This window comes from Clarias gariepinus, chromosome 13 (assembly GCF_024256425.1).
Source record: "Clarias gariepinus isolate MV-2021 ecotype Netherlands chromosome 13, CGAR_prim_01v2, whole genome shotgun sequence".
NCBI lineage: Eukaryota > Metazoa > Chordata > Actinopteri > Siluriformes > Clariidae > Clarias > Clarias gariepinus.
The window spans coordinates 30,293,255-30,306,039 of record NC_071112.1 but is presented as its reverse complement, the minus strand read 5'-3'; the positions used below and the strand labels follow the sequence as shown (position 1 = coordinate 30,306,039).

Here is a 12,785-nt window from a genome sequence, read left to right as displayed (position 1 = left end):
GGATAAGATAACTTTTGGAAATTTGCGATTTGTTATTTACTAAAAAGTTTAAAATATTAGCAAAGAGTTTTTCATGGAAATGAAATCATCTTGACATCCAACTTTCTCCAAGATGCAAAAGTTGAGGTTTAAAGGATAAGTTAGTTAGCATCCTTTTAATGTGCAGATAAAAAGATGTTTATTATAGAAAATATGTGGTGGAGCACTGAAGTAAAAAAACAAATATACTCTGTGTGGGAAACACTGATCACTATATAATTTTTTAAATTTATTTAATTATTATTATTTTAAATAAGTTCTGTAGAATGCTGATGTAGCTCCAGCTGTGACTAAATTACAAAGCAGCGTGTTTAATTTCGAAAAAGTCCTTTTTTGCTTTCTAGTTTTATATACAGTATAAACATGTTTATTTTTTTTCCCTTCCCACAGGTCAGTAACTGTAACCTGTACCGCCTGGGGAAGAAGAAGGGTCTGCCCAGTCGCATGGTGGTGTCTATCTTCGATCCGCCGGTGAACTGGCTCCCCCCGGGCTACGTAGTGAACCAGGACAAGAGCACCACTGACAAGTGGGACTCGGATGAGGTCGGTCTCCCACAGCTCTCACCGATGTTTATTTTACGCTGCGAGCTTCGCTTGACTCCGTATCAACATGCATCTTCATGCGCAATTACCCAGCTGGTTTCATGGGTCCGGCTTTAGGCTATTGAGAACATCTTGGCTTTGTTTACCGAAGCGGAGCTCCCCAAGTCCACCGCCAGGGGGCGCCGCGTCCATCCTGTCCGGCACGTTCCAGAGGAGCGGATTTTATTTCCTCCTCCTCCTCCGCGCCGTAGATCAGGCAGCCTTACTGAGACGTTTAACACACAATTTAACACGTATCTTTATTAGAGCCAGTTAAAGACGCCTGGCGGTCTGGTGCATGAGCGGAAGTCGAGCCGAGCGCTCGATAAATTTCTTTGTAAGTACATAATGTGGCCGGATTTAAATAGGAAGACCTGGAATTAATGAATGATTTATTATTGTTTTAAAAGAACGTGATCAAATCATGATGAAGCTGTTAGTTTTAAGCATGTATTTCATGCTATAGTTGGGTTTTGAACATGTGTTATTAATCAGCATGCCTTGAAGAGGAAAAAAAAAAAAAAGACTGAAAAGGAAGAAAAACGCATTCATCAGAAATCAGTAGGAAAATGTCAAACATTCACCCACGCTTTCGAGTGGGCGTTTTGGAGCCGGCTTGTGTGTTTTGGGTCGCTCCGTGTGGTTTAGGCTGTTCATGTGTCGGCTAAGATTATGCTGGTTTCGCCTGAAGCTGACTCATTCTCAGCGTCAACTCTCCGTATTATTACAATATTAGATGTCAGGGCTGTTAACATTTTAATGAATATTCATCAGAATCTTTCCCACATGGTCAACTTTTATGGTGTACTAATGCTGTAAAGATGATATTCAGGATGCGTGTCAGCTATTGGATTGCGTTCGAGCCAATGACTCATGGATTTGGGACAGCGAGGCTCTCTGCCTGTACGTTTAAAGCCCTCCTGGGTTCATTTTAATACGGCGTTTTTAAACCCCAAAAAAACGCTAACTGTAATCATCGCAAATCCCTCTCTCTGTGAATGTTGTTGTCGAGTGCTCGTTTTCAGACTCGTTGGCCCGTTCAGAAGGGATATTCCACACGGAGACTTTCTTCCAGAAATCACCCCCAACCCCCCACCCTTTTAATTCTTGTTTGTTTTTCCTTAAAATCCATTTTTAGGCAAAAGACGACATGGCCAACGGAAAGGCCACCAAGGACGACTTTGACGACGACGAGGACGACGTAGACGACGACGAGGACCTGATGTGGAAGGAGCCCAAGGACGAGGTGAACGTCGAGGACGACTTGGAGTACTACCACGAGCACATCAAGTTCATCGACACCATGCTAATCGGCTCTGGCGCCTTCGGGAAGAAGTTCCCCCTCGGCGTCTTTCCTCCCGAACCCAGCTGCGACTGGAAAGCGCCCAAGAAGGCCATGTTCGCGTCGGACGGCGGCCACGACGACTTCGACTACAGTTCCTGGGACGCCATGTGCTACCTCGACCCGAGCAAGGCGGCCGAAGAGGACGAGTTCGTAGTCGGCTTCTGGAACCCGGCCGAGGAGAGCTGCGGCGCTCAAACGGCCAAGCAGTGCATCTCGTACGACCTGCACACGGAGCAGTGCATCGCAGACAAGAGCATCGCCGACTGCGTGGAGGCCCTGCTCGGCTGCTACCTGACCAGCTGCGGCGAGAGAGCAGCTCAGATGTTCCTCTGCTCGCTCGGCCTCAAGGTGCTGCCTGTGAAGAAGAAGAGCAAGAGGAAGGTGGATGGCGGAGACTGCGGCAGCGGCGGGGACAACAAGGGCGGCGAAAGCGATGCAGAAGACGAGTACGGGTGGTTACAGATACCGGCACGCTGCATGTTCGAGCACCCGGACGCCCAGCGCACTCTTGACCATTTGATCTCGGGTTTTGAGAACTTTGAGAAGAAAATCAACTACGTGTTCAAAAACAAGGCCTACCTCCTGCAGGCCTTCACTCACGCCTCGTATCATTATAACACCATCACAGGCGAGTGGAAGAAAAATTAATAATAAACAAGAAAAAATCCAACTGATTAACCTTTTTTCATTTTGCTTTAAAGAATTTGATTTGGGTCTGGAAGGAATATTATCATATTAATCATTTTTAACATACATTACTATATAACATATCTCTAACTATTATTCTCAACTCTTCATGTGAAGTCACGCTCTCCGGTTTCGTCATTCACTCCGCAGATTGTTACCAGCGGCTGGAGTTCCTAGGTGACGCGATTCTAGACTACCTCATAACGAAGCACCTTTACGAAGACCCGCGGCAGCACTCTCCCGGCGTCCTGACTGACCTGCGCTCCGCGCTCGTCAACAACACCATATTCGCTTCACTCGCCGTCAAATACGACTACCACAAGTACTTTAAAGCCGTCTCGCCCGAGCTGTTCCACGTCATCGACGATTTTGTGCAATTTCAGCTGGAGAAGAACGAAATGCAAGGAATGGACTCCGAGGTTAGTAAAGATTTTGAGTGTGTGGATGTTACAATAATATAACCATTGCTTGTGCAAATCTCGCGCACCTTCTCTCCTTAGACGTTAATGTTGTATCACTTGTAGTTTCCTCTACGTGCCGTAAAGTAATTCACCTTGTGCTTACTGAGAGCAAAAACCCGAGCCTCCTTCTGGGAGTCAAATCCATCTAGGGCTGCAACTAAGGATTATTTTGATAATCGATTAGTTGGGCGATTATTTTTTCGATTAATCGGATAAAACTTTCAATTTGATGTTTTGCTTATAATTATTTAAAAAAACATAAATCAGGGTATTGTTTATATAATAATATAAAAATAAACTTTTAAAAATGCAAAAGCCACATATAGAGTTTAATGATCTTTAATTTTGATATATATATATATATATATATATATATATAATTTATGTATATATAATCACGGTTTTTCCGGCAGACGCTTCTGTGTAACCTCCATTGCGCGAGCGGCTGTGTATCTGTGTGTATCTTTGTGTATTTGTGCATCTTGTGGTCGCGCTCCTTAGTGGCGTAAGCAGCCCAACTAATCGATAATGGCATTCGTTGACAAAGAATTTCATTATCGATAATTATCGATTAGTTGTTGCAGCCCTAAATCCATCGTCCGGTTGGTCACGTTAGTTTAATTAATTAATTAATTTATTTTTTAAATGTATATAACAAAGTAAAAAGATTTTAGTCTTCTTGTAAGTGAGTCATTATTTAGTTATATTTAGCGGTGTTCTGTTCAAACATTTTGGTCTTTAGTATATAATGAAAGTAATCCAACTTTTATTTTTTGCAAAGAAGGTGATTTTGAAATTAAATAAAGGCGTCAATGAGGTATCAACTAATTATATATAGTGTGTATGTGTGTGTATTATTACTATTAATATTTGGGTTTTTTTTTTTGTATGTTTTAAAGAACATCACCCAAGTGTTTAGAGTAGAGCACTAATTAGCATGCCCGTGTCTTAAACATTGTTTCTTAAACTATATAAAATACTATGTGCTACTCCTGAGGTGTTTTACTTTTATTATTATTTTAAAAAAATATTTATTTAACGTTTTTCCTTAAGCGCACAGTGTATACATTATTTCCACACAGCAGCTATTAATAAATTATTTTCCTTCGAGAGCCTGCATGATAAACTTTATTTGTTTTTCTTTTTTATTACTATTTATTTATTACTTTTTTTAGTTTTTTTTGCGGAAAATGCACTTGGTTTGAATTTACTTGGAAATGGTTATCTTGGCCCTGATCATAGCCCTGCTTCGCCGGAAAGCGTTTTATGCCCGAGGGACAGCGCTGAATACAGTACGAGGAGAAGCGAATTCGTTAAAATAAGTGATGTCGCCTTTAATTACGTTCCCGAGTCGCATCGTCTCCCATTCGGCTCCGGTGCACGACAGATGAGGCTTTTGTCAAGTCCGATGTTAAACGTAATTGAGGACAGATCGTGTTTTGCCCTTCTGATGTGTATGACCAATTTTGGACCCGAGTGCTTATTTATTGAGTAGAAAATGTAAAAAAACAAAAACGGACCGTACCTTCTAGAAATATACAAGCTATTTCACTACGTATAATGTTTCCATCTATTTGTTGGGTTCAGTTAATTTAAAATGGGTCTGATGTACGGGTGTATGTGGTTCTGCTCCTGTGAGGGAAAAACGCTGCCATGAAATGGGGGGAAAAAAAATCACTTTTCTCTCTTTCAGCTTCGCCGATCCGAGGAAGACGAGGAGAAAGAGGAGGATATTGAGGTCCCTAAAGCAATGGGGGACATCTTCGAATCACTAGCCGGGGCAATTTACATGGATAGCAAGATGTCACTCGAGACCGTTTGGCAAGTGTATTATCCAATGATGAGGCCGCTGATAGGTGAGGACGAGACGCGTACAGTCGTCGAATCACGTCTGCATTCTGTACAGCTTGATTGTTCGTCAGCTCATGTGGCGAGGGCTTTAAACATAGTTATCTTGCAAATGTACTGATTTGTCCGTGTGATGAGATGTTATATTGAAATGTTGGGCTTTTGTTTGGGTCTGAATTTTATTTATTTATTTTTTTACAGAGAAATTCTCCGCCAACGTCCCTCGCTCACCCGTGCGAGAGTTACTGGAGATGGAACCCGAGACGGCCAAGTTCAGGTGTGGCTCTGATAAAGTGTATTAGATTATGTTTTTGTGTTCAGTAATATTAGTAGTAGTAGTGTGTGTGTGTGTGGTGTTTTGTTTGGGGTTGCAGCGTGAGGTTTGATTTAGGGATGTGTCGGTTGTTTGGGGTTTAATGTGATAGGGGGTCGGTTGTTTGGGGTAGGTCGTGTGTAAGGTGTTGAGGTCAGTTGTAGAATTTAGTTTAATGCGGCAGTTAAATGTTAGGGTATACAGTACTGTGCAAAAGTCTTAACCCCCTCCTCATTTCTTCATATAAAAAATTAATGATTTAGATTAAATAGAACCAATGTTTTTTTTTTTGTTGTTGTTTTTTTTTAACAACAAGCTGCAAAATACCTAAAGGTACAATTGACAAATGACTTGTTTATGTAACAACCTCAGCAGCGGCCTCATTTCCCCTCTCGTCTCTTTCAACCACTCAGAAGTTTCAAAATGTCAGCAGTGTAGCACTAACGATTTCTACCAGAACAAACTTTAAAGAACTTGTTCAGCAAGATGAAACCAGAAAAACTTTTACAAATTCTAGCAAACATGCAAAATCTTGTTGTTTTTGTTCTTCTGGCCAAATCTTGTTCTTTATTTACTTATTTATTTATTTATTTTTTTCATTTGTTTAATTTATTTTACTGCCTTTTAAATCCCTTACATTCTATCTATAACTTTATATTATAATGGTTCATAAAAATTCCGTTGAAAGTTTAATATGTATCTGCTGAATTTTAATGCTTGCAAGATTCACGGGTCAGTGTGGCTTAACAAAACAGTTCAGTTCGTATAAGCATTTTTAACACTGGTCATTATCGCAAAGTAGCTTTGCCCCCACTAAAAATTAGGAAAATGGGTGTAAAAAATATGTATAAATAAAAAAAAAAAAAAAAAAACCCTAAGATTGCAATAGGAAGAAGTGTTGAGACTCAATAGAGTGTCTAAAATGCTTCGGTACAGAAACTGTAATAAAAAAAGAGTGAGAAAACGAGAAAATTCAGCTCTTTAAACGAAATGAGAAAATTAGACTGGTCGAGATTTTTGCACAGTATTGTGGGGGTGTTAAGTTAGTTGTAGTGTGTACAGGGATGGGATGTCTGCTCATGGTGGGTAGAGTGGCATATCGCAATAGGTGACTTATCCCTGTGTGTGTGTGTCTGTGTGTGTGCGCGCCCTCTTTTTTTTTTTTTTTTTTTTTCCTCTCTCTTTCAGTCCCGCCGAGAGGACGTATGACGGGAAGGTTCGTGTGACCGTGGAGGTGGTGGGAAAAGGAAAGTTCAAAGGAGTCGGTCGGAGCTATCGCATCGCTAAATCGGCAGCGGCACGGCGCGCCCTGCGCAGCCTCAAAGCCAATCAACCTCAGGTCCAGAACAGCTGAGCTTACACACATATAGATATATATACACACACAGACAACCGTACACACACCCCCGGCCCTCTGCGACACACCGAAGCCTCTCCACGGGTCGTCTTCATTCTGTGTCCTCGACTGAGACAAATAACCATCGACGTACTCAGAGGCTTTAGACTGAATTCATCGGTTCCTTTTTTTTTTTTTTTTTTTTCCCTCTTCCCTTTTGCGCAAACACAATCTTTACCGTTTAATTTTCCTTTAAGCTGTTCGATCACAGGACTGCTTTTTACTCTGCAAGTGTTAAAGGTCAGGTGTCTGCTCTTTTCTCTTTATTTTGTGTTGTTATAATTATCATCTTTAATTCCCTGCCTTGTCTGTAGCGCGCACATCAGCTCACGCTTCGGAGTAGTGTTCGACTGTTTATAATTCAAACGAAAGCTGTACATTTTTAATGAAAAGAACGAAGAAGAGAAAAAAACGCTAAACTCCTCAGTCTGTGCACTAGCGCCAGTTTCTGTAAAATGATGGAGAGCACACACGAAAGATGGAGAGAGAGTGGCGTGTCCCTTGCTCTTGCACTTATTTCCTTCCGTCGCGAACATTTCTTCGGATCAGCACAGAGTTCACGGATCGAACCGTTTTAGAAAGAATAGACCCACCTTTAACATTCCCACTTACAGGAAATCAGCCTTTTTTTTTTCCTTTCTTTTTTTTTTTTTTTTTTTAAACAAACACGTTAGAAGCAAACAAGCTTGCATGTTCAGATCGCTAATTAGTAATCTATACACTTTGCAGCATCGGCGTGTCTGACCTTTTTCGTCACGATCACAGCGCACGTTTTTCTCACAGCAGTGTAGAAGGGTTCTATTACACAGAGCCACCGTTATATAAACCATTATATACAGAGAACAATAACAAGTGTTTATTACTGTGTCCGGTTTCGGGGTTTCAGGAACCTCTCTCTTTGATACCAGGAACTTTTTGATTTTTTTTGTGGTCAAGTTAGATGATTGTGGCGAGGATTTAAACTTCTGTACATCGACTGCTTTTTAATTTTAATATTAGGACACACACACAAAAAAAAAAACGACATATCACTCGGGAAAAAATATGCTGCAGATTTTGTATTAAAAAGAAAGTTTAAAAAAAATTATTAAAAAAAACAGATCGGATACTTCTGTAAGACACACAGCACCTTTTACATACCGATGTTGTGATCATATTCATTCACCTCACCAAAGTCAGTAGTGATGCAACGCTGTGTCGGAAGTGAACTCCGTGATTTCACTCACCTCGAGACGTGGGGGGGGGAAAAACACAAACCCCAGCCTTTAGTTAAATGCTCGTCGTCTCACGTGTTTTGTCTTCATATTAATAGGCATTTTTACTCGAATACCTCAGTTAATTGCATGCATTTTCTTTTTCTTTTTTTTTTTCCTTTTTTTTTTTTGGTGCTGTTTTATTTTTATTATTGTTGTTGTTGTTATTATTATTATCAAGCTTGAATTTCTCATCTTTTTTTGCACTGTAACTATAATACCTCTTTATTTGCCCTAAATCGTGGGTTTGCTCATCCTGTTTTTGCCAGCAGTCAAGTTCTAGAGGTCAGCTACATCACCATCATCATCATTTCCACTTGAAATTTTGGGGCAGAAAAGCTGGGACGTTCTCCGCACAAAAAAAAAAAACCCTTCAGCTTTTATTTTCTCTCATTAATTTACCACAAAATGAGAAAAAAAAACAAACACGAGAGATGTTTTTTTTCCCCCTCTCTCTACATAAGCTTCAGCTCAGTGCCTCTGTGTGGAGCACCTTTTTAATCAAAACCATTCGAAAGGGTTTGCTTAACACTTGTGGAAATCAACAGATTGCACTCCGTTTGCTTAACACGTACAAGCCATGTTTCTCTTCCTTTTCTCCTTCCTGTTTTTTTTTTTTTCTTACCGCCATGTCAACTTTCATTTGCGCATTTTTAAAACATGATTAGAGGGATTATCTCAGTGGTGGTGATCATGCAAACGCCAGAAATTGAGCTGATTAGGCTTTAATCAGTCCTTGCATTGTGTTTTTTTTTTTTTTGGGTTCATTTTCATGTCGCATGAAGACATGTCTTAACTACCTGACTGAGTGAAGAGGATCGCTGTGATTCCTGGTTGGTACCTCCCGCTCTGCTGTTTTTCTTTTCTTTTTTTTTCTTTTTCCTTTTCTTTTTTTTTTTTGCAGCACGGCTGGAATCGTTCCTGAAGTGAAATCTCGCAGGTGACGCTACCTCACAAACACCCTGTGTGATTTAGTTTTAAAAATGATAGCAATGTTATTTGTTTAATTTTTTTTTTTTTTTTAAAAGCTGTAATCTTTCAGACGTAGGAAGCAAGGTGGTTCTATTTGCTTATGTACTCTTTTGTGCACCTTACACACGGGGATTCTTGTACACACACACACACACACACACACACACACTACAATTTGCACTAGACTCCATTCCCATTCAAATTATTGATTTTTTTCCTTTTTTTCCCCCCCTGATACAATGCCCCAAAATGGTGCCTTTTGTCTTTATAACATACCCAAGTACCATCTGTATTATATATCACGATATCTTCGGCTAATTGTAGCGAACAGGTGCCATGTGTTATCAGCGTGTTTTTACCCCCAGCAGACGCGCATATCAGCATCACTGCCTGGCCTCACCCTGACTAACACTCCTCCGAGTGCAATCTGAGCAAGAGTTCAGCGACCCTGCACGCCTCGCCTCGGTTCGATCTTCTGCGTTCGATCTGGATTGAGTGGCCGGCCCGGAAGGAAGAAATAGTTTGGGTAAAAAAATAAATAAATTATATAAAAAAAAAACTGAGGCCATTTTCCTGACAAATGGAAAATCAAGCAGCCAAGATGCATGTGGTGTCTTAGGAGTAAAATTTAGTGCAGCGCTGTCGAATTTTAGTTCACATTGGCTGAACATTGTCCTGAAAGATTAAAAACAAATTTTTTGATTTATAAACTAAATCATTTATGATTGCTTTGTGCGACAATTCATGTATTGGCACACTGATTAAAAAAAATATATAAAATTTTACATTTATATACGTTTGTGTGTGAAGTGATGAAATGAAGTAGTTCCACTAACATCCTGTAGGTGGTGCACTCCAAACTATTCGCACAGTACAGCGTCCCGTGTGGTTGGTATGTTTGTTTAGAATTGTGACAAAATCTGAAGGGAGGAAAAATGTGATATCAAATCACAGACACTTTTTTTGTTTTTTATTGTGCCAATCGCGATACAAACCGAATCGCCACCTCGGTATCGTGAGATTGTTTCGTGAGGTACCTGGTGATTCCCGTCCCTATTATAACCGCCCACATATGTATGGATAATAATAATAAAAAGTCTAATCGTAAGGTGGTTACTGTGGAAGGAATTGGTAATTATATCTAAGGTTGTTTTTTGTTTTTTTTTCCTCTTGTGTAATGTCTTCTCAGTATCTTCATGAATGAGGCAATGAGAGGCAGCTGAGGAAAACGTCTCAAGCAGCTATAACTTAAGAGATGACCGGTGCTAAGTAATTTATCAAACATTCCACAGGATTTAATATAACTCTTTAACTGAAAAAAGTATGACGTGTTGATTTGAGAAAGTAATATTCACAGTCGGTTAAAAAAAAAAGTCAGATCCTTCAGGAAGACACGGTACAGCTTTAACGTTTTCGCTTATAGTCGATCGAAACTCATCAGCCAGTCAGATGAAGTGGGCGTGGTTTGAGGCAGGTATTTGCTGTGCATTAGCTACATGCATAAAACAGAAACTCGTAACTTCAGCGCACTACATTTATCTTGGCTACTTGACCCCATCTATTTTCTTTTTCAGAGTAGACAGGAAGCAATTTTTATTTATTTTTTTACACCAAACTATTCTGCTGTGTATCTAACTTTTCTTTTGCATCCAGCTTTTCAACATATTTCTTCTATCTAAATATCAGATGTTCGTGAAGCTCTTCTGTACACAATGTGAAATGGTTTATACGGTGCCACACCCACTCTTTTTCATCTACGTCATCAAACGATTAAGCACTCGAGCTAAAGCTTAGAGAACAACGTCACCGCCGTGTAAAACAACCGCTTTACTTCCTTCGCTATTGGAAGGGGGTTTCGGCGTCAGGTAGTCCTCCGTCGTATTGCAGAATGCGTTTTTTTGTTTCTCTTCCTGGCTCAAAGGTTTGTTCTTTTTTTTTGTTTGTTTCTTTTTCTTTTTTCTTCGTACATGTAGCACAAATGAGCATTGCACTTGGGCGCCATATTTTACCTCATGTCAGAAAGAAAAAAATGTATATATGATTATACCGTTACATAAAAAAAAAAAAAGAATTGTGGTTTTGGCCTTTGCTGCTGTTCCAATGTTGGTATTTTACAATTGTATTTAAAAAAAAGAGTAATAATAAATGATCAGAAAGATACAACATACACCGTGCCTGCAGGACGTCATCAGAGAATTACACTGTAGAAAAAAAAAAAAAAACAATTGTTGATCTCTACAATCTGGGGCAAAATGTATGTCCTGTGTATACCTTCATGTCCTGCCTTAATGTTGATATTGTCAATATTCAATTGTAAATCGATGGGTTTCTCAGACAGGCATGTCTTGTGTTAATTATGTTTAGCCCCTCCCCCTCATTAGTTAGATTATATTTAACATATCGTAGTTCCAGTTGAAGTTAGTGCATGTCAGTAAAGAGCGCCCCCCCCCCCTTTATTTGGTTTATATACCTGTTATGTAATCATTTTGCAGCCCCGAAATTCATACTTTTTTTTTTTTTTTTGTAAAGGGCTTGATCAAGCAGTTGTGTACATTTTCAGTATTTTAACATTTTGCTCTTTTTTTTTTTTTTTTTGTTCCCCTTAGTTGTGTTCTGACCGAAAAACAAAAAACTAATAATCAAATGCACTCGTATCAGCATCGAGCTGGTTCCAGAATTTTTATGTGAATTTTTTTCCTCCCCGGGAACGGGGTTACTGGTGGGAACGCAGCGCTCGAGACGGGCAGCGTTTTCATCTCGAGGAGTTCCCGAGGGCCATCGCGCAGCTGCAGCGCTGTTTCGAGGGACATGAACGAATTCTTATTCATACTGTAAAAGTGCTGCAGTGGTTTACGATCTGCACCTTATGGATCACAAACACCTTTAATACTCTTTATTTTACCTGTTCCCCCCTCCCCAAATAATTGTAGTTAAATGTATCTACAATAAAGTTATGGTATGGTCGTCCATTTCTCGGCTCTTGTTTGTTTCTATTAAAAAAAAAAAGTTTTATTGTATTTGAAAAACACTGGTTAAATCCTGGATTTTTTCTTTTGTACGTTTGTTTTGTGCATCTTTAAATCAACTCTAAAATTATTGGCACCCTTACTGAAATACATTATGGTTAAATGTCTACCCCCTGTCAATCAGTTGCATAATGAGCTTCATGAGTGCGAGGAATCTCAGACGACTCCATAATGCAGACGTTCCTGAACAACGTGTTCTCTTGCGAGTTCACCTCCTCAGGTGTTCAGCCAGGTGACTGTGATAAGCCTGACATAAAACTTTCTCTCTTAACTATTTTTGTATCATTACAAGGTGACTAGAGGAACCAACCATGACTCATTCGAACCCCTTGTCAGGACTTCCATGTACAGATTGATCCTCATACCAGGTTGCTATGTTCTGATGTTTGTATGGGTTTCCTCTGAGTCCTCCAATTTCCTCCATCGACCAAATTACCCCTAAGTGAGAGTGAGTGAGTGAGAGGGTGATTGAGTGAGTGTGATGTAGTGGTGTGCCATCCAGGGTGTGTTTCTCAGACTCACTGCAATCCTGATGATGAATGAAGGAGAAAATGATTTTCCTTGTATGTCATGGTCAAGCTTCCAAGGGATTTACACAGAATCTGAACGATCCCAAACAGCAGGGATTTGATTAATAACCAACCCCCCCCCTCCCCCCCAATATCTCTCTCCAAACCACTTGAAGTACTTGTTCCTGAAAAGCTCATCTGATTAAAGATCCCAGTTTTAGTCTAATTTCTAGTAACTCCTAGGCACTTGTGTTCGTGGTTGGATGGAAATAAAACTTGCAACAGTTTGTTCTCACGGAGGAAGGTGTTTTTTTTTTTTTTTTGTTTGTTTTTGTTATCTTGTTGACCCCAAAG

At 39.9% G+C, this 12,785-nt stretch overlaps 1 protein-coding gene across 1 annotated transcript in view; it reads left to right on the top strand.

Moving 5' to 3' along the window:
• dicer1 (dicer 1, ribonuclease type III) overlaps positions 1–11,865 on the top strand; it is a 31,632-nt gene extending 19,767 nt beyond the window's left edge. The window contains exons 23-29 of the mRNA XM_053509939.1: positions 430–582; positions 1,760–2,594; positions 2,804–3,072; positions 4,808–4,970; positions 5,164–5,239; positions 6,464–6,614; positions 9,265–11,865. Coding sequence (XP_053365914.1) covers positions 430–582; positions 1,760–2,594; positions 2,804–3,072; positions 4,808–4,970; positions 5,164–5,239; positions 6,464–6,614; positions 9,265–9,327 — 1,710 coding nt within the window. The 3' untranslated portion in view covers positions 9,328–11,865. The remainder of the gene's footprint in view (positions 1–429; positions 583–1,759; positions 2,595–2,803; positions 3,073–4,807; positions 4,971–5,163; positions 5,240–6,463; positions 6,615–9,264) is intronic.
• Positions 11,866–12,785: the final 920 nt, after the last annotated feature.